This window comes from Sardina pilchardus, chromosome 5, assembly GCF_963854185.1.
Source record: "Sardina pilchardus chromosome 5, fSarPil1.1, whole genome shotgun sequence".
Taxonomy (NCBI): domain Eukaryota; kingdom Metazoa; phylum Chordata; class Actinopteri; order Clupeiformes; family Clupeidae; genus Sardina; species Sardina pilchardus.
The window spans coordinates 10,203,965-10,223,579 of record NC_084998.1 but is presented as its reverse complement, the minus strand read 5'-3'; the positions used below and the strand labels follow the sequence as shown (position 1 = coordinate 10,223,579).

General features: G+C 39.3%; 2 protein-coding genes across 6 annotated transcripts in view; both read left to right on the top strand.

The window, feature by feature from the left end:
• Positions 1-320: 320 nt before the first annotated feature.
• LOC134080113 (asialoglycoprotein receptor 1-like) overlaps positions 321-19,615 on the top strand; it is a 56,522-nt gene continuing 37,227 nt past the window's right edge. Inside the window, exons 1-13 of one of the 3 annotated variants that reach the window (XM_062536362.1) lie at positions 321-441; positions 992-1,111; positions 1,259-1,354; positions 1,475-1,570; positions 2,264-2,359; positions 2,793-2,888; positions 3,838-3,933; positions 4,140-4,235; positions 4,615-4,710; positions 5,176-5,241; positions 5,873-6,024; positions 6,173-6,282; positions 6,416-7,025. In XM_062536362.1, the coding sequence (XP_062392346.1) occupies positions 372-441; positions 992-1,111; positions 1,259-1,354; positions 1,475-1,570; positions 2,264-2,359; positions 2,793-2,888; positions 3,838-3,933; positions 4,140-4,235; positions 4,615-4,710; positions 5,176-5,241; positions 5,873-6,024; positions 6,173-6,282; positions 6,416-6,575 (1,350 nt within the window). In that variant the 5' untranslated portion in view covers positions 321-371 and the 3' untranslated portion in view covers positions 6,576-7,025. Of the gene's footprint in view, positions 442-988; positions 1,112-1,258; positions 1,355-1,474; positions 1,571-2,263; positions 2,360-2,792; positions 2,889-3,837; positions 3,934-4,139; positions 4,236-4,614; positions 4,711-5,175; positions 5,242-5,872; positions 6,025-6,172; positions 6,283-6,415; positions 7,026-19,615 lie in introns of those variants that run through there. The other 2 variants (XM_062536361.1, XM_062536363.1) reach the window with 2 other exon arrangements.
• On the top strand, positions 9,016-15,388 carry LOC134080114 (diacylglycerol O-acyltransferase 2-like). Of its 3 annotated transcripts, none has more exons than XM_062536366.1 (9): positions 9,016-9,256; positions 9,516-9,654; positions 10,485-10,573; positions 11,389-11,496; positions 11,646-11,716; positions 12,043-12,247; positions 12,685-12,859; positions 13,434-13,618; positions 14,229-15,388. In XM_062536366.1, the coding sequence occupies exons 3-9, from the start codon at positions 10,495-10,497 to the stop codon at positions 14,381-14,383; spliced, it is 978 nt and encodes a 325-aa protein (XP_062392350.1). In that variant the 5' UTR covers positions 9,016-9,256; positions 9,516-9,654; positions 10,485-10,494; the 3' UTR covers positions 14,384-15,388. The 3 variants fall into 3 exon arrangements, with proteins under 3 accessions (XP_062392350.1, XP_062392349.1, XP_062392348.1); XM_062536365.1 differs by having other exon boundaries at positions 9,492-9,654; XM_062536364.1 differs by lacking the exon at positions 9,516-9,654 and having other exon boundaries at positions 9,018-9,256; positions 14,229-15,369.

The following is a 19,615-nucleotide window of genomic DNA, read 5'->3' as shown; positions in this document are numbered from 1 at the left end:
AATAGCCTATGCAAGCATAAAACGAGCCAAAATGAAAACCGAAACCGAAACCGGAGATGAAATCACCAATCCTGCATAGTTTCTCTTTAAATCACAAATGAAATCCCAGAAACATGTTAAAAAAAAAAAAAGACACATTCGGTTTTGGAAAATGGGAACTGAAACCTCGCCGTCACAATCACCATCGACCTGAATTATAAGACGCAACACTACTCTTCCTTAGTTTAGTTTATTTAGTTTATTTGAAGCAGGGACCATGTACAAAGTTCATTAGTTACATAGTAAAGAGATGACTTGCACCAGATTATAGCTAAGCTAATTTCCATCCGCCTTACACCGGACGTTTAAACTGAAAGCGATAATCTACAGCTATGTTGGAAGAAAGCGCTTTGGAATACAAGAACATGGAGTTAGAGGAGGAAAGATCACAGTGGTGGAGAGGTGAGGATGAAGGAGTCTAAATGGGTCCGAATGGGTAGGCTACCAGGCAAGTCTGGTAGGTTTGTTTGTATGTTGTTGGACCACTGCACAATTTTGATGACATATGGTTGCTGAGTGACCTACTGTACGAATGAGTTGATGATCGTATTCAAATGTGCAGTGGTCTCTTAATTTTGAATATGACCGTCAACTCATTCGAATGTCACTCAGCAACTGTAGGGTAGGCTACATAAACATTGTGCAGGGGTCTCTCACTTTTCCCCAGAGCCATGTGAAATATAGCATGTTTCATAATTCAATGTGTTTTACATAAATAAAAGCAAAGAGTAGTATAGTACTGTAAATAAAAGCATAAAAGGACAATAAAAAATTCAAAAGTGCATGTGATTCTTTTTGTGATGTATTAGTTTCAGCAGATATCTCAAAGTTCACATTACCAAGCTCTATGAGCTTCATGTGAAACATCATGACACAGCAAACACAACAGATAATCTCTCTGTGTTCCTCTTTCCCTCTCTCCCCTACATCCCCCACACCTATCATTCAGAAGACACATCTGTCAGGGATATAAAGTCTACTCGCAGTCGTTGTTGGCGCTCCAATGTCTGTTCCATCATCTGTGTTACGTTACCACTGTTTCTGATTCTTATCATCATGGTGTCTCTCAAATGTAAGTTGCTGCCAAGTCTGCCCACTAATACTTGGATTTCCTGTTCATATCCAATGAATGATGCTAGTGCAAGAGGGATTAAAGTAACATTACTACCACAGCTGGCATTACTCATGAGATCCTACTTTATGTCTTTGTTTTCTTAAGCTAATCAACAGGATAACATGTTAAAAGAGCTGGAGACTAAGGCAGACAACATGGCTTCTGCTTTACACTCACTCCAATCCAATCTTCAACAAACAGGTTTATAATCCTAAAATATAAAGCCTACATGGACGCATGGATGAATAATTGTACTTCTGATAAATGAATAATCTGATAGAATAGGATTGGTTTCAACTAAATAAATGAAACATTTTGCAGCACCTCATAGCCAGCAACCTGAAGAGCTGACAGAAGTAAAAAGTGCAGTGACAAATTTAGGTGCCTCTATAACCTCACTGTCATCTAAATTACAAGGTAAGAATTGCATTAATTCGAGGCATTAGCTTAAAAGGTGTAAGATTGCACACTTTGTCTTTGTCACATAGCAAATTTACGCTTTTCAACTGCTTTTTGTTTGACCACCAGAGATGAAAGGCCTCTACAGAAATGATTCCCTCATGATACCTGTTTGAATAATTTAAACTGAATAAAGGCACAACACATAGATCCAGCAAAAAAGCATGCAGTCATATCTAATCCAATCATCAAATCATAAACTTGGCTACCACAGTAATCAGGTTCTCTAAGTGGTGAAACCATCTGTATCCTTCCTCTTTTGGAAACTTTAGTCTGACTCAACATAAAGAGAATTGGGTAAATTCACGTTGTAGGCTATGCTTTCTGTTTGAGGACGGTGACTTCCGGGTCATGCCAACTGTGTTCTGACAAGTATACAAAAATGAATGGAGCTAGTCTTGTTATCCAATTTGTCCATTTTCATTTTTAGAATATTCTTGGAAAATATTTTTACTTTTTGATTGTTAGTTTTCAATGGAAAAACTAAAAAAAGAATCCTACACGTACCCCACAGCCACCGTAAAAGTAACCCTTTGAAATTGAAATGTAAAACGTTTTTAAGTAGACTTTACAAACCACCCCAATGGATAAAACAATAAAACTGAATTAGCTAATGTATGAATTATTCACACTTGCTTGTTTATTTTTCAGTTAGCCAACATGACCTAAGGTTGAAAGGGCTTGAAATGACAATGAACAACATGTCATCCTCGTTAAACACAATCCTCTCGAGGCTTCAGCAAACAGGTTTGTTGTCCCGTCTCCATAGCAACATTAAGTTGGCTACAATTTCAATATTTTTAGAGAGACATTCACTGGTCTCACTACACTATGACCCCTCCTCAGGGTCATAGCCAGAAATGACTCCAGCTGCACTTGGCAGGGTCCAGAGAGCACTGTACTGCACTGCACTTTTGTATCGATCCGTGTACATCTATTTATTATTTATTATTCATGTATTTTAACAGTGATATTTATAGGTTTTATTGTACTCTACTCCATGATAATGTGAATTGCACCTTGGGGATAAATAAAGTGTTTCTGAATTTAATGTAGTTTAATTTAATAGAGGATTACAGCATGACCACTACCTTCTGTTTGTTGTGCAGTGAAAGCTAAAATTTCTTACTATCTGTGCTAACTTGGCCCATCTAAAAATCTCTACAAATCCCTCATACAGTCAAGGAAAAAGATGTGAGACTGCAAGAGCTGGAAACTGTGGTTAACAATGTGTCCTCCTTCTTGGACACAATACCATCTACTTTACAGCAAACAGGTTTTTATCTTTCTCTCAAATAATAGAGAATGGGAATGTGACGTCGCGGACATTTCGCGGTTGCGCCGCGGTGGCGTCTGGGATACATACGTGAGGCCACTTGTACGCTGCTGCCAATGCTGTACCATTGTAAACATCGTAAAACATTGCTAACTCGCTGTTTCTAACACTGTTTTTCACACATCATGGGACGAACCTGTTGTGTTGTTGGATGTAACGTCCGTGCCCACGATCGTCAGGTAAAAAAAATCAACAACGGAGTGTCTTTGTATTACTTTCAGGGTCTCACGTCCACTCTCCAGACGGTCTGTCATAGGGATCCATGTTACCGATCAAAGATATTTTCTATATAACGTTTCCTCGCGTCTGGCAGGAGCTTGTCTCTGTACGGTCCATTACTACTTCTACTACTAGTTTTTAGCATAGTAGCCTAAATGTTTACATCTAGTGTTACTGTTTTGGCTAGCCGATCTTGTTCGAAATATCATAGGTTTCCATAGGTTTCTTGTTTATAATTCGCGCCGCGGCCTCACCTAATGGAGGAAAACGCCCTTTTTGTCCCAGAATGCACTGCGCCGCTAACTTCCGTTCCCATTCTCTATAAATTACTTCAGATTTTCAAGTATTGTACATTTGGATGAAGATGTTACAGGAATGCAGAGTTAACTGCTACCTTTTCACTAATGATATGTGAAATGAAATAATGCTATTCCTTCTCCTCTAACGAAATAGTCAAAATGTGGTGAAATGTGATTGTGAATTTAATTGTTGTAATGAATGTTTTTCGGTTATATTTCTGTCAACATTACTGTACGTTTTATCAGCATTATCAGCAGTATTGTATTACATCTGTTTGCCTTTAGAGAAGCCATGTAACTGGCAAAACAAATAATTACTCAGAAAACAATGATATTTTGTGAAGTATACATTGTGGCTTTGTGTTTTACAGTTGAAAAAGAGGGCAGGAGGATGACTGTGCTGGAACATTCAGTCACCAATCTCACTGTTTCAACGAAGGCACTTTCGTCAGGCCTGCAGGACACAGGTTAGACTGGTTAGATCGCCATACACCTGCTCGCAGAACACTCGTCATAACGTTAATGAATTAGAATGGATTCACAGAGCATGGCTCATCACACCGCTGTTCTGCAGTAGTTCTATTTCAGAACACAACTGAATTCTACTGTATTTAGTGTCAGTAGCAGTGAGTACTCCTTTGGGCCATGATGTTGCAAACTCTGTGTTCTGCAGCTAGCCAACAGGGCACAACGATGCAAGAGCTGGAAACTGCAGTGAGGAACATGTCATCCACTTTAAACTCAGTCGCATCCAAAATGCAGGAAACTGGTGGGTATCTCCACATAACACAAACTACACTTTCTTTACAGTAGATTGAAATGTGTTCAGTGTTCTCATGGAAGAACCACATCTTATTGTGGGTGTCTAGTTCATGGCTTAGAGTTGGAAAAGTTAGCACATGTCATTATATCAACTCAACTCTAACCACAATTCTCCAGACATGCTGCAATATTAACAAGGAGAAGGTGTGTATACATGGCCTATGAAATCAGCACTGACCATACAACTAGCACACTAAACTGTGGTGATCAAATTAGATATAGATTTGGGTGATGAAATCCACTGAATTAAATGTTGATGTGGTTTGAAATGACCTTTTTTTAGATATGGTGTCATGTTGTCACATACAGTATTTGGTTTTCTGCAGTTGGTCAACAAGAAAGGAGGTTGATGAATCTGGAGACTAAAGCAGATAATATGGCTTCCTCTCTAAATTCACTGTCATCTAAACTAGAGCAAACAGGTCTGTATTTGCCATGAAGTTCATAAAAAATGCTACTTAAAAGTGTTCTACGCGATGTTGGGTAACGCCACACTGTTATCGTTCAAACAAAACAGAGAGCTAGCTGGCCCGATACCATTCAGATCATTGGGACTTAAAGAGACACGCCTGGAAGTAGGCCTAGATGGACTCCCCTCCTCTCTGTCTCCCTTTCCTCATAATCGTCACAAACTGCTCTAGAAACTGCTTGTCCAATCAAAAATTAATAAATTGCTCGACCGGACGTAACTGTTGTATAATTGTGGTTTAAGTTCAATTTGGTGAGCCTCCTTAAGTTCCAGTTAACATCAACTCATGTCTATATAAATCCATATCCCAAAAATCCATCAATCCATAGTTTGATGTGTTTGACATTTTTGAAAAATATAATCCAAATATAATGCAATTGTATGTAATGTTAAATGAAAAACCCTGTTTTCTCTTAAGATGAGAAGCTAATGACCATGTTGACTAATATGACTGCTGAGATCATGAGCATCAAGCGCAGTAAAGGTAGGTCTACAGTATACAGCATCTACACCCTATTAAGTAAAGGCACTGTATACAGTAACGAGTCCGACTAGACCCTATTCACACATCCAGTAGTAAAGGCACTGTATACAGTAACGACTAGACCCTATTCACACATCCAACAGTAAAGGCACTGCATACAACAACTATTACACCCTATTCACACACATCCACAGTAGCAACTACACCCTATTCACACACATCCAAAGTAACGACTAGACCCTATTCACACATCCAGTAGTAAAGGCACTGTATACACCACAACTACACCCTATTCACACATGCACATCCACAACTACACCCTATTCACACACATCCAGTAGCACTGTATACGGTAAAGGCTACACCCATATTCACACATCCAGTAGTAAAGGCACTGTATATGGAAACAACTACACCCTATTCACACATCCAGTTGTTTGCACTATAGAGTTTTTATTATTTTACTTTTGGAGGCTGTCTAAAACAAAAAGTAAGCAAAGCACAATGTCTCCCACTATTTTTGTCTTTGGTACAGAATTCTGTAATATTGTCTTCATAAAGCAAACAGAAATGTGCAATTGCATGATCTTGTTTCCAAATGGGCCACTAATAATATTCTCCCTCTATCTAGATAAGATAACATATAGTTGTACAGAAAATTGGAAACTTCATGAAACCAGTTGTTACCTTTTCTCTTCGAACACGTTGCCATGGCATAAGGCTGTAGACTACTGCAAGACACAAAGCGCCACACTGCTAATAATTAACAATCAAGACGAATGGGTACGTATGTCTACACAGATCTATAAATATAATCTGCTGTATATTGTACTTAAATACTCCGGGGTTCAGTCACAGCAATCACCACTGTACAGTTAGTCTCACCTGTGTCCTAGTCATACCTTCCACCCCCTCCCCCCTTTTCTTTTAGATGTTCATCATCAAAAGATCTGTGCCTACCAACTACTGGATTGGCCTCACAGATGAGCTCACTGGGCAATGGAGATGGGTGGATGGAACACCTTACGTGATGGACAAAAGGTGAGGCACGCCCCCTAGTGGTTTATAGTACACGTTACACCAGGATTCACAACTCTTCCATCACAGCACAACTAACCAAACGCATGGTCAGAGAATTAAACTGTTCTACGACTGTTTCCTCATTTGGTTGCAGTAAGTGGGAAGTAGGCCAGCCTGATGATTGGACGAAACATGGACTAGGAGGAGGAGAGGACTGTGCTCACATACAATGGAATGCCAAGCTGAACGATGACCACTGTACTCGAGAGCACAAATACATCTGTGAACGAACAGCCACTGCTGACTCAACCTAAAGCTTATTAGACCAATTAGTGCAGCTTTTTTAAAAAGGCTATGAGGTTGCTTCTCTGGCTTATCGATGTACCTCATCTTCATGATGATGTCATACTTCCCCTTTCTTTTATCCATTATTTTCTTATGTAGAGTTAAACTTTGTCTTTGGAAGTTTATACCTTTTATTTATAATTATTTTTTAGAATGTGTACGGTTTGTTCTGCTTGTTTCAGTCAGTAAAACACTCTGTGCTTGAAAAGGCTTTAGGCTAAAATGTATCCAACATTTCCAGTAATAGAACATTACCATTTTCAGTAATAAAGGTTTTTTTAGGTAGACAAGAAACAATTGGGAGAGAGAGATGTGGTGGAATCGGGACATGACCGCAGGCTGGATTTGAACCTGGGTCCCCATGTGCACTCGGACCTGTACATGGTACGAGCGCTGTAGCCTGCTGCGCCACAGCGCCCCCTATTGTCTATAAGTGTAAACATATTAAACATAAAATAAAAATCTTACCACACTTGTCTGTTACATTTTTGACCTCAACGTCATCGTTCTCAGCTTTCTCAAGACATTTTTGTCTTGAGAAAACACGCAAATATACCGCAGACCCAGACTACTGTACGTAATAAGTGAAATGAAAACTGAACGGAAGTACGTAGGAAGGCGGAGCCAGGCTACTTGGCACCTGCACACAGTACCAAAGCTACCAGTACCTAAGGATCATGGTATCCCTGCTCCTAACTGGCCAGCAAACTCGCCTGACTTAGATAGATAGATACTTTATTGATCCCCAAGGGGAAATTCAAGAAAAAACAAAAGACTTGCCACTATCAGAGCAACCTGGGCTCTCATAACACCTGAGCAGTGCCACAGACTGATCGACTCCATGCCATAAATCAGCTTTTTGATGATATTCTAATGATATGACCAGCACCTGTAGTCATGAAGAACAGGAAGGGCTTTGTCAAGCTGGCGGCGCTTGAGTATGGATGAGTCAGATACCGTATCTGAGATATGACGTGAAAAGGCAGAGTGCAATGTCCGAGTTGTGAAATGTGGTGTTATTATCGTCTCCTTAACCCCTTGTGAAGATGCTAAATGCAATATCCTTGTTCTGAAAGTAGGTATTCTACACTTATGCTCATACATTTATGAACCCATGCTAAAGTTGACCAAACAGATCAATCAAAAAATCATTTGGAAATTGATCTGAATGCCTTAATTAAAAGAAAGAGGAAAAACCTTTGGCATGGGGTACTTGATTAAATGAAACCAGCTAAAACCATGCCAATCTCTAGGTATGGAGTAGGGTATGTGATGACGTTTAATTCCAAAGGCCGAAGGAACTTTATGATAATGCATAGTATCCTGGTTCGCCTGTCTTCATGGAAATGTAACATAGGGCTGTGTATACTTATGCCCTATATTTTAAGGAAGAACATTTACTTAGCATGTACTTACTTACTGATCAGTATACACAAACTCTCTCTCACACACACACACACACACACATAATATATATATATATAGTATATATAGTATATATATTAATATATATATATTAAACACATGTGGGCAGTCAAGCTGCTAGCAGTGTAGCTGTCTACAGGAGGAAGTATTTTTTATTATTATCATAGTATATATATATATATATATATATATATATAGGTACTGTAGATGGCAAAGAAATCTGTGAATATATTACTTCTAAACATACCGGAGCGGTGGTAGTGTAGTGGTTAAGGAGCTGGGCAAGGCTGTAGTAGCCAGAAAGTTATGGGTTCAATCCATGGCTTACACCGTTGTGCCCTTGAGCAAGGCACTTAATTTCAAGTTTCTCCGGGAACTATGTAATCCGTTGTAATATAGCAGACAGCAAATATAAGTAATTTTTGGCAACAGCATCTGCTAAATAAAAATGAATAAAATGAATAAAAGTGTCAGTAATATTTATGCAATCTGTTTGGGTGGTTCTTCTCAGATGTAAAAAAGTTTAATGTTAGACTAGTTTCCTGACAAATGTCCACTTCAATCAATGTTTTCCTACTTAAAGGGGAATTCAGGCAGACAGACAGTTACAGCGCTATGCTCTGAGGTTAAGGACATGGGGGCTTACAAACATGCCCCCAGAGTGTAACGCTGTAGCTGCCTGGCTACTTTAGCAGGTAAAAGGTAAAACCGATTGCTTTAGCTTTTTTTCCCGTAGTGACAGTACTGCACAAACGCAATGTTTTCTTTGGTGTCTTCTGTGTTTGGTGTACTAAGGAAAACACCCCAATAAAGTCTTCGTTTAGGCTATAGATGTGATTAATGTCTCTTGAATGTATGTAATGTTCAAATCACACTTATAGGCTGCAGTTAAAGTTTTCCAAAACCAAGCGAGAGTGAGTGAATTCAAATTTTTTGGATTGAAATGAACGCAAGATTCTGAAAATAATGATCTTGACATGAGCGTCCTCCACACATATAAAGGATTCCCAGAGCGGGCAGGGTCATTATCTGCAGCAATATGCAGATTAAATGGAACAAAGGGCATTGGGACACGAGGTCATTTCAGGGTTAGCTGAACTGGGAGCTCAGACAGCCAAAGAAGGTGAAAGAAGGGAAACACTAGTCTTAAAACGCATTCAGGAGGCGCTTCAAGGTCTTACAGATGTGTCAACTCAGTTGAAGTTACTCTATCAAGATAATACAGGTAATACATTTTATTCAAGGGTTATTCTATTGGTGCATATCACCATTCAATTGTTTGAAATTTAATTACTTTAACAAATGTCGCCTAATGTCATTTTCAACAAGCCCATCTTCTGTGTCGCTAAATAGGCAATATCTAGTTTATCATGGTTGCCGCACAAGCAAAGCCATGGTCATTTAGTCTGTTTAGTCAGAGTTTTTTCTTTCTTATGGATTTGCTTTGTTTTTTTCTTCAGCAACTTTGTGTCAATGATTCCCAGGGCACTGAGAGACAGGGCTGCACGAAAGTTAGTGGCCGTGTAGCCCCACAAGGATGACACAGAACCATTGATTTTCATTTTGATCCGTTGCCCACACGCTGCACCAGAATCCCCCCCCAAAAAATCCCCGTAACTCAAGGTGTGTCTGATTAGTCCAACGTAGTTCTGCATTGGTCTGGGGTTTCTCGCTCATCTAACATGAAAAAGTGATTATTAATTATTTTATTGTATTAATCATTAATGAAGGTTATTGACTGTCCCAAGGTAAAAAATAAGCAGCTGGGAGCAAGGGGGTGGTTGGTTATCTGCCAAGATTGAGTGCACAGTAGAAACCGCTGTTGAACCCGAAATGAATATCCGAATATCTGTCGATAATCCAACATCAAACTAACTTCACCGCTGTAAAAGGATGTGCAATAAACGGATACTTTGAATAGCTCTGGCTACTTTGGACTATCTTTAGACAGAGTAGCATATTTGCACTGCACTAGTATACACAAAAGCCAACACACACATGCACAAGCTCATTTAGGGGATGAATAGGAGATGGAGACAAATTTGACAAGCAGGATTAATTTTTTGCGGAGAGAATGTGCAGGACTGAGCGGTGGTCATATTTTGTACCGTTATGCGGTACATCTTTTTTGCTGATTCATTTTATTATGTATTGCACGTTATTTTAGAAACCTACTTCATGGACTGCCAGGTTTGATCATCTAATCACCTGCAGTAGTTAGTGACACAACCACAGGCAATAAATCAGATTCTTAGCCAGAAATTACACCATCCATATTATGATAACGGACTAGGGTATAGTGCAAATTAACATGCTGATTTCAGGAAGGTAGTTAAATCAGATTTGAATATTTATATTATGATAAATCAAATTCGGATATCAAACATGAAATTAATTCACTCACAAGATGATATTGATGACTATATTGATTCTCTCTTTCTTGTTTTCACAAGGTAGGAAAACATGGAGGAAAACTCATCCTGGAAGGACTTTATAGAGGTCATCAGTGTCCTCCAGTCCATGTCTACATTCCTCTTGATGGGTGAGAGTTTTACATACATTTGTTTTATCATCATTCAGTTCAAAAACACTGTATAGGGCGAGTGATCAGTTATTGCCGTGAAAGCAAGTGGCTTTATGTTTTTCTTTGTTGAAATTTGTTCCACATACATAGTTGCGTGTTGTCATGGTATAGTGCAAAACTATTAATACAATATGAGTCATCTGGAAGGGGCAGGGTCTTTCCTAAGAGTAAAACTTCTTTACCTTCATTGTACTTGAGATCATTTGTGCAACGGTGTTGTAGTATACCTTTCACAGGATGACCCATACTATCGTAGGGCCTTCACTATCACAATGTGACCCCCATTATCATAAGGCCTGCCCAAAAAAATCTAGCAGCACCCCTTCGAATGTTTGGCTACGTCTGTTTGAAGTTGTAAGCATCATATGTCCAATGAGTCATGAATATTTAAAACTCTTAAAACTTTAAAGACACCATGCTCAAAGACATAGCCTATATAATGTGCAGGAGTCAATTGACCTTTGTCATTTATTGATTTCATATCAAAGTGTATGGTGTTAAATCATTCATGTTACATTAAATTAGTATCTGAACTGGTAAGTGAGCTGGGTTTGGGTATGACAGACCATCGTCTGTCAAATTCGTACCAGCTGCTACTGCAAAAAATCGATGTTAGCCTCTCTACATTACACTATTCACGAGACAAAGTGTGTCTGCACTCTGCAAATAAACAACCTTGGGGTAGGGTACAAGACTAACATGATTTCTGTCAACTTTGTCATTGACGTTCCTTAATAAGAATTGGAAAAAAAGCAGGTTGTTTTGTTGTGCAGCACCGGCAGGTATTCTCGTGATGACCTACCTCATGTTTACATCGCTCTGGATTATCCCAGTACTGTACTTTTCCTGGTTAGTCTTGGACTGGCACACACCAGAACGAGGTATAAAGCAAACACATGGAAATGGAAAACAGAGTTTTTGATAATGAAGTTTTCCCTCTAAAGTTTCATCAAATAATCTGTTCGGTATTGGGAAGTTGGTTGTAAGTGTTTCTGCATATTCAACTGTAATTTTCCTCTATGGACTGTAGGGGGAAGAAGAACTGCAATTGTGCGAACCTTTCGAGCATGGAAACACACAAGCAATTATTTCCCTGTGAAGGTAACTAAGAACATTGTACTCATTTAAAAAAAAAAAAAGGGTCATTATTGTTCATCGGTTATTAGTGGAGTGGTAGTGTGGTGGCAACTTGGTTAGCATGCAGTTGCCACATTAAAATGATGGGTGCGATTCCCCACTGCCACTGTTGTGTCCCCTCCAGCATGGCACTTGATTCTGAGGTGCTCCAGGGAGACGGACCCCTGCAATTGGTATCTATAGGTTGCTTTGGATAAGAGCATCAGCTACAGTACTGTACATGCATAAATAAATAACTAGTATCGTGATGTTGTTGTTTATATTAAAACTACACCTTCTCCCTACTTTAGTTGGTGAAGACAGCAGAGCTGAGCCCAAATAAGAACTACATTCTGGGGTGCCACCCCCATGGGATCATGTCTTGCGGAGCTTTCACCTGTTTTGGTACGGAGGCCTGTGGCTTCAAGGAGATTTTCCCAGGAATGACCGCCTGTCTGTTGACCCTGGGGGGACTCTTCCGGGTACCGCTGTACAGGGACTATCTCATGGCCTTAGGTCAGTTGGGTTGAGGACTGGTGGGGAAGGGGAACAGGAACGGAGTCATTTGAAGTATTTGCGATGGGAGGACAATTGTTACACATTTTATTTTGTGGATTATGACAGACGATATGTAGTTTATATTTTATACAGTATATGGATGTTAAAATGCCTTTATGTCTTAATTTATATGTAGGCATTTTGTAGGTCGCTTGTAACAACAATCCCAAAAGGTGAATTTGTAACAACAATCCTAAAATATTTTGTACAGTATAAACAGACAGTTAACAGTGTCTATTTAAATTTCATAAGAACTTATATATAAGATGTATAGGATACTTTTCTCCCCATTTATCTCTCGTAGTCATTATCAGTGTACGGTATGTAATTTCTGCTTTGTTTTGTTATACTGTATATAAAATGTTCTAGTCATTTACATTTGTCTGATGTCACAGGCCTTTATCCTGTAAGTAAGCCAAGTATTGAGCACCTACTGACAAAGAGGGGAACTGGGAATGCAGTGGTCATCATCATTGGTGGTGCAGAGGAGTCTCTCACCTCTTCCCCAGGGGTCAACACTGTAATCATGAAGAACAGGAAGGGCTTTGTCAAGCTGGCGCTTGAGTATGGGTGAGTCACAGATGGGACAGAAAGACTTCTGTGGAAGAGGTAGAGTGCAATGTCAGAGCTGTGAAAGAAAGACTTCTGTGGAAGAGGTAGAGTGCAATGTCAGAGTTGTGAAATGTAGTGTCATTGCCATCTACTTGATGCTAAATGCAATCTTCACTGTTCTAAGAGTATGTATTCTATGTGACGACCCAGCCTTCCCATGCTGAGTTCGTCCCTGACCCTCCAGGTCTATTTGTTGGTCTATCTCATTTTATAGCATGAGGTTCTGCACGTATGACGGCCAGGCTGATAACAGTGTAGTAATCATAACAGGAGGGGGTAATAGGTTAATTGAACCACACCCATCAATGTGCTCTTTAAAAGGGCCAGGGCTTTGAGGTGAAGAGAGCTTTCCTTTTGAATTAATCAAATGTGTAAGCTGTTGATGTGGCCTTTTTAAAGCTGTTTGTTTGTTGAAATAAAATAACCTTTCTATTGAACAAAGTACATATAGTTTAAATAAATAGATACATATATAAATATCTTTTAAATAAATAGATAAATAAATAAATACTTTTCCCTATCCCTCTCTTAGAGCTGACCTGGTGCCAGTGTACTCGTTCGGGGAGAATGAAATCTTCAGGCAAGTGAAGTTTTCTGAGGGCAGCATGGGCCGCCGGTTCCAGGCCATCTTTAAGAAGGTCATGACCTTCGCCCCGTGCGTCTTCATGGGGGAGCGCTGGCTAATGGTTCCCTACAAGAATCCCATCTTCACCGTAGGTCAGTGCCAAGGACGCCAATGCTTCTTCAGTCTTCCGTTGTTCATCATCTATGCATAAAGCAGCTATATTTAGCATTAACTACAAAGAGCATAATAAGCTGATGATGATAATATAGCTGTTGGGCAATAGTTTGTCATTGGTGCAGTACATGTGTTACTCCTAGAGTTACAGGGCAAAGTTATAGTGTCAGAAAGTATTGTATTACTGTACAGTATACCTTACAGGGTATGATGGAATACCGGTAACTTGATTCATTGACTTAGTCATATGACGTAATTAATGGCAAGCCAGAAGCAAACTCACCTGATCACGAGAGAACTCTTTTGTCTGAAGATGAAGAGACAAGTCGCAATCTTTAGAAAGCAGCACTTCAGCAAAGATGGTAGACATTTCCAGCTCTCTTGCCCAGGTGCTAGGGTTGAGTACCAAACATTGTACTTTTACCGGTACCAACCACATTTGGTCAAATATTGGTTGACATGAAATCAAATTTCAGTAATTTTCAGTATTTTATATATAAACCAAGTGCAGAAAAAGAAACTGATGACACATCTCTCTACCCACAGACGTTTAAATAACCATTTACGTTTTCTCTTTAAACCTTCCAGTGGGCAGTCCCATCTCGGTGCCCAAGGTACCGTCTGCCTCTCAGGAACAGGTTGATCACTATCACCAGCTTTATATGGAAAGCTTAACCAAACTCTTCCACAAGCACAAGACTAGCTGTGGCCTGGAGGACACCCACCAGATCTGCATCAATTAAATGCTGCTGCATTCCGGAATGAGACCAAGACCAAGCCAAAGACATTCCCAAAAGAGAAGTGCCTGTTTAAGCATCCACACAGGATGGTTAATTATTTATGTCATTTTGATGATATGGTGCATAGTAATGTTGTTTCTGTTTACCAATTGTACAAAATGTTTAAAGATGATTAATATATGATATTCAATTAGTCTTGTAAGATTCGGATGAATGTAAAGATGGTGTCTATATGTATTGCTATGTTATGGCTCTATATTGCTCTTTCTTTCATGGGATGTATGGTTGATTTTCATATAGATGCCAAAGAAATCTGTGAATACCTCTAAGTAATATTTATGCAATTTGTTTGGATGATGTTTTAGATGTGAAAAGATTCAATGAGTGATGTTCTACTTAAAGGGGAATTACAACAGTCTGATCGCTATACAGTCTTGGGGCAAAAACGTGGGGGCTTACAAAACATGCCCCCAGAGTGAAGCGCTGTAGCTGCTGGTATAGTTTGTATGTGAACAATCGCCGGAATTCTCCTTTAAATACACATCTTGCCATCTTGAAAATGTGTTCTGCATAACATTTTATTTGTACTGGGTTTCAGTCATTGTACCTTAACTGTCACGATTTCATTGACCGTTTCGATCATCCCCTTGCTGCTTTTGCCATGGTCATTCTGATCTACAGACAACACTACACTTACGTGGTAGTGAGTAGAGGGTCCCTAAAGCCAAACCGAAGTATCATTTGATAGACATCCATGACGCCCAATAAATGGATCTGGGCATTTTTTAAAATACGAGAAGATGCACATTTGGTTCCCAGACCACGTCTCAAGTGGTGACACTAGCCAGGCTAGTGCTGGCAGGTAAATTTGATCAACTTACCAGCAGTCAGTGTGGCGGGTAAATAAATAGAGCTACAGTAGCATACCACAAAAATACAATCAGATCTGGTCGACAAACAGTCTGAGGTCGCGGAACCGTGCATGAGAGCTCGTGCCCAACACGGATCTTCGTGCACGGAGCTGGTTCTAAATGTTCCATGAGGCACATACTTGGAAATGGCATATGCTAACATGCCGAAGCCAATCTACACGGTCTTGACCCCCTGGTTGCAAGTTAGGTAGAACCGTTTGTTTGATAGTTTCGTTTTGTACCAACAGTATTGGGTGACCTTGAGAAACAGAGACTTATGTGAAACAGTCCCCTCCTCCTCCCCCCGGACTCAACTCTGTGGTCACAAGGAAAGGTTTGGATGAGTCATAGGTGTCACAGAAAGAGCTGACTGGTGTGAAAATGAGAGAATATCTGCAATGGCACTTTTCCAGTTACAGGGTACCAACGCATTTTCACTTTGTCACTCGCTTCCTGTCTGACTTACGTATTTCCCCTATATCATAAGGGATTACATTGAGAACCTTCATCATTGTGCAACGGTAGAAGCCAGGAATTGAACTCACAAAGGCAAAAAGCCCCAAATAGGCCTACACAGTTGAGGCCAAAATGATTAGCCCCCCTCATGAAATTACAAAGAATTTGTGGTGCATGTTTCCAAAATAACAAAGACAAAATATCCACCAAGTCTGATAAGGATATTTTAGTGATCTAATGAGTTGAATTCAGAAAGGGCAAAAATGAGATGTCCAAAATTATTAGCCCCCTGGTCATTAATAATCACCAAGGTGTGCCCTTTTTGAGCCACAACTGACAACAACCTCTTGAGTAGTTCTTTAGTAGGTTGACGCAGGTCTCCTGAGGGATTTTGCCCCATTCCTGCTCCATTGCAAATTGTTCCAGCTGGTCCAAACTGCATTATTTCTGAGCATGGACATTCACTTTCAGCACCCGGCACATATTCTCAATAATTTGGTATCCTTGAGGAGCTGTTGGACCAAACTATTATCCCCCTAAATTTCAACATAATTTTCTTTTTTCATGATTTCATGCCATGCACCCAAACAAGGCTCCCTGTGCCTGAAGCTACAAAACAGTCCCACAGCAATGCTCCCACAGCCATGTTTAACTCTGCCAGCCATTTTCAGTACAGAGCGCTCCATACTGCCAAATGTTTTACCGCATTTTGACTGTTTTTCTAATATCCAACGAACAGTTAGTTTTAACACACAAGCTACCAAATGAAAGAGTAGAAGAGGAGAAAGAAACGGTTTGTTTCTATCGTTTTCCGTTCATTAGTAATCGCAGTAGAACATGGGTTAGTTTTGCTAAAAACACCTGTTTTTGACCAAAAAATGGAGAAAACGATCTTTTTGTGAAAATCAACTTTTTAACATTAGCGTTTCAGTAGTATGTCAACCACGATTGCACTGTTATCTCGTCAGTCTCTTCAAGGTTGCTAGGGACTCTGAACCGGACGGTAGACTTAGCAAGCTAGCACTGGCAAAGTTGTTGTTAGTCTATATAGCAATATCCAATGTAAATGGATCATACCGTTCACGTGTTTTCCATCCTTGATGTAAGAAGTAAGCATATTTATTCGCTGGACCGCGTGCAAACTAGATCCACTGTGGTCGATCTTCACTGTGTTTGCTTGAATGTCTCTGCATGTGGCTTTGCAGGCAGATACTAATCATCCAAATGGCACTGCTGCCATCTAGCGGTTCAGATCGCTAGTACAGTCTGTTTACAAGCCTGAAACCAGAGACGGTTTATAAAGCGAGACGACTCATATGAGAGTGGGCACCATTTCATTCCATTGAAAACCCCCTTTATGATTCATCTTCGTAACTATACGATCTTTGCTGAAACTCTGCCAGATCGTTCCCAAGCCCACCCATGAGCCCTCCCCATTGAAAAATGCAATCGACGTCTATAGACGTCAATGGCAGTCAACGTAAGTGTCTAAATTGACGTTTAAAGACATCTGACTATTTTCCTCTCCAGAGTTCTTGCAATCTTGCACTTACGACCACGCCCAGGTTTGTTTTGATTTGTCTCCTTGGCAATGATGCAATGTACAGCAGTAGACGTGAAATGCTTGAAAATGCAGTATAGCCTTCCCCTTATCATGAGCCTCCAAAACTGACTTCTTTTGTCTTTGGCATAATGAGTAAAAGTAGTCCCTATAATGTGTTCAAGTGTCCTGTTCTTAGGAGTCCTTTTATGCTGAATTCTCAGGTATTATGAAGCCAACTGGTGTGCACAGGTGTGGTTTGAAAGCTGATTGTTAGGTGTGTTTTGAAAGCTGATTGGTTAATTAGGTGTGTTTTGAAAGCAAAAAATCACATGGGGTAATATTATTGACAACCCCGTCAAGGGGGCTAATATTTTTGACCACCCCATGTTTTACTTTATTTGATATAAAGCTTGCCTAAAAATACATTTTATATCCAAAGATGTATCAGAAGGTTACTAAATAGCACTGGTGAATGTTTGAGTATATCAAGATTTATCAATTTTGCAAACATTGGGAAGAATTTTAGGAAAATGTTCCTTAATTCCTGTATTATGTTGGCCTCAACTGTATACTTTCCATGACTTTTCAAAGTTTTCAATGGTCGTGGGAACCCTGCAGTTGGCATTATCCTTAATCAAGCATTCATGCGAAGACTGTGTTGCTTGAGCCTTGTATTCTTTAATGGCAGCTAAATAAATTGCATGGCAAGTAGCAATTTGGAGTGTTGTGGTGTACTTAGCACCCATTCAACAAGCCTCAGCCCTGACCACCACCTGGGTTTCACCTGGCGTTGATTTATGTAAGCAGGTTGATATTCACTTTGTATTTAACAAATATATATATATATATATATATATATATATAATGGCTGGTGCTAATGTGCTGACGATGCTGGACAATTTTATGTGACTTGTAAACCGTTTGCATTGCAAGCATGTTTTCAAGGTCTTGGAAAAGAGGAACTGAGGGTATGAGGAAAATTCCCTTTAAATACAGCTTACGTCTCTCCAATCAAGTGAAAATTCCCATCACGCTTCATTGTATTGCAGTGAACGATCATGGCAAACTTGCAGTCCAGCCTCGATACAACTGTACTATACAGCAACATGGATGAGGAGAATGGGCGTTTGAAATGGTGGAAAGGTGAGGTGGGCAGCATCATGTCTGTGAATGTCATTTAACTTTAACAGTGCTATGTATTAATCTACCAATTTGTTTAAATATTGTGTATACCTCACTTCACTAACAAGAAAAAAAAACAATGAAAAAAATTCTAAAGCCAACAGGTGTGCCAAAGGTGTTTATGGCACAACACTCTTATTGCATGGATTCTCTCTCTCTCTCTCTCTCTCTCTCTCTGCTTCAGGCAGTACAACTTTGAATCCTGTGATTTCCTGCATAGGCCATCGGTGCTTGCAACTGTTCTTTATAATAAGTGTGACCATAATATTGTTTCTGATTCTTGTGGTCATGGTGCCAATTAAATGTAAGTTATTTTCAATTACTGTTACCATACTTATTTAGGTACTGGTACATGGCATTCAACACACATTCAGCCTTAGAGCCAGCTAATAAATGAAATGTAATTTAGAATTTGTTTTTAAATATTTCTAAATAATTCTATAATGTACTAGTTCTGCATGTCATGACTCCTATTAACAGATCATCTGTGTGTATGTGTTTTTTTCTCTACAGTTAATCAACAGGACGAGATGTTGAAAGAGCTGGAGTCAAAGGCTGACAACATGGCTTCATCTTTGAATTCACTGGCATACAAATTACAACAAAAAGGTTCAATTTCCCCTTTCAATGCATACACAATTGAATGAAAATAGAATAGAATGAGAATAAAGTTGCTAATTACGAGAATAAAGTCATAATATTTAGAGAATATAGTAGGTCCTTAAAAACTGAAGTACCCCGACCTCTTAAACAACATATGCTAACAAACGTTACTGAGTAGAAGAAGTTTAATAAACGTTTTGTGACCCTACCTGTTCACCTTTTCTCCTCGTCCCAATAGCCTACTTCCGTTTTTTAGGACCTACTTTATTCTCGCAATATTATTACTTTTTTCTTATAATTTACAACTTTATTCTCGAAAATATTATGACTTTATTCTCAAAATATTATGACTTTATTCTCGTAATTAACGACTTTATTCTCATAATTTATGACTTTATTCTCAAAATATTATGACTTTATTCTCAAAGTTTATGATATTTTTTTCTTTTATTGCGGCCCTAATCCTCCGTCATACAAAACAAGTTAAATGCTTGTGCTACTAAAAACCTGAAAACAAAATTCCAATCTGTTGCATAATTG

Coding starts and splice junctions, on each gene's coding strand:
- LOC134080114 (XM_062536366.1), top strand. CDS start 10,495: ATGGAGGAAAACTCATCCTGGAAGGACTTTATAGAGGTCATCAGTGTC. Junction 10,574..11,388: donor GTCTACATTCCTCTTGATGG/GTGAGAGTTTTA, acceptor TTTGTTGTGCAG/CACCGGCAGGTATTCTCGTG. Junction 11,717..12,042: donor GCAATTATTTCCCTGTGAAG/GTAACTAAGAAC, acceptor TCCCTACTTTAG/TTGGTGAAGACAGCAGAGCT.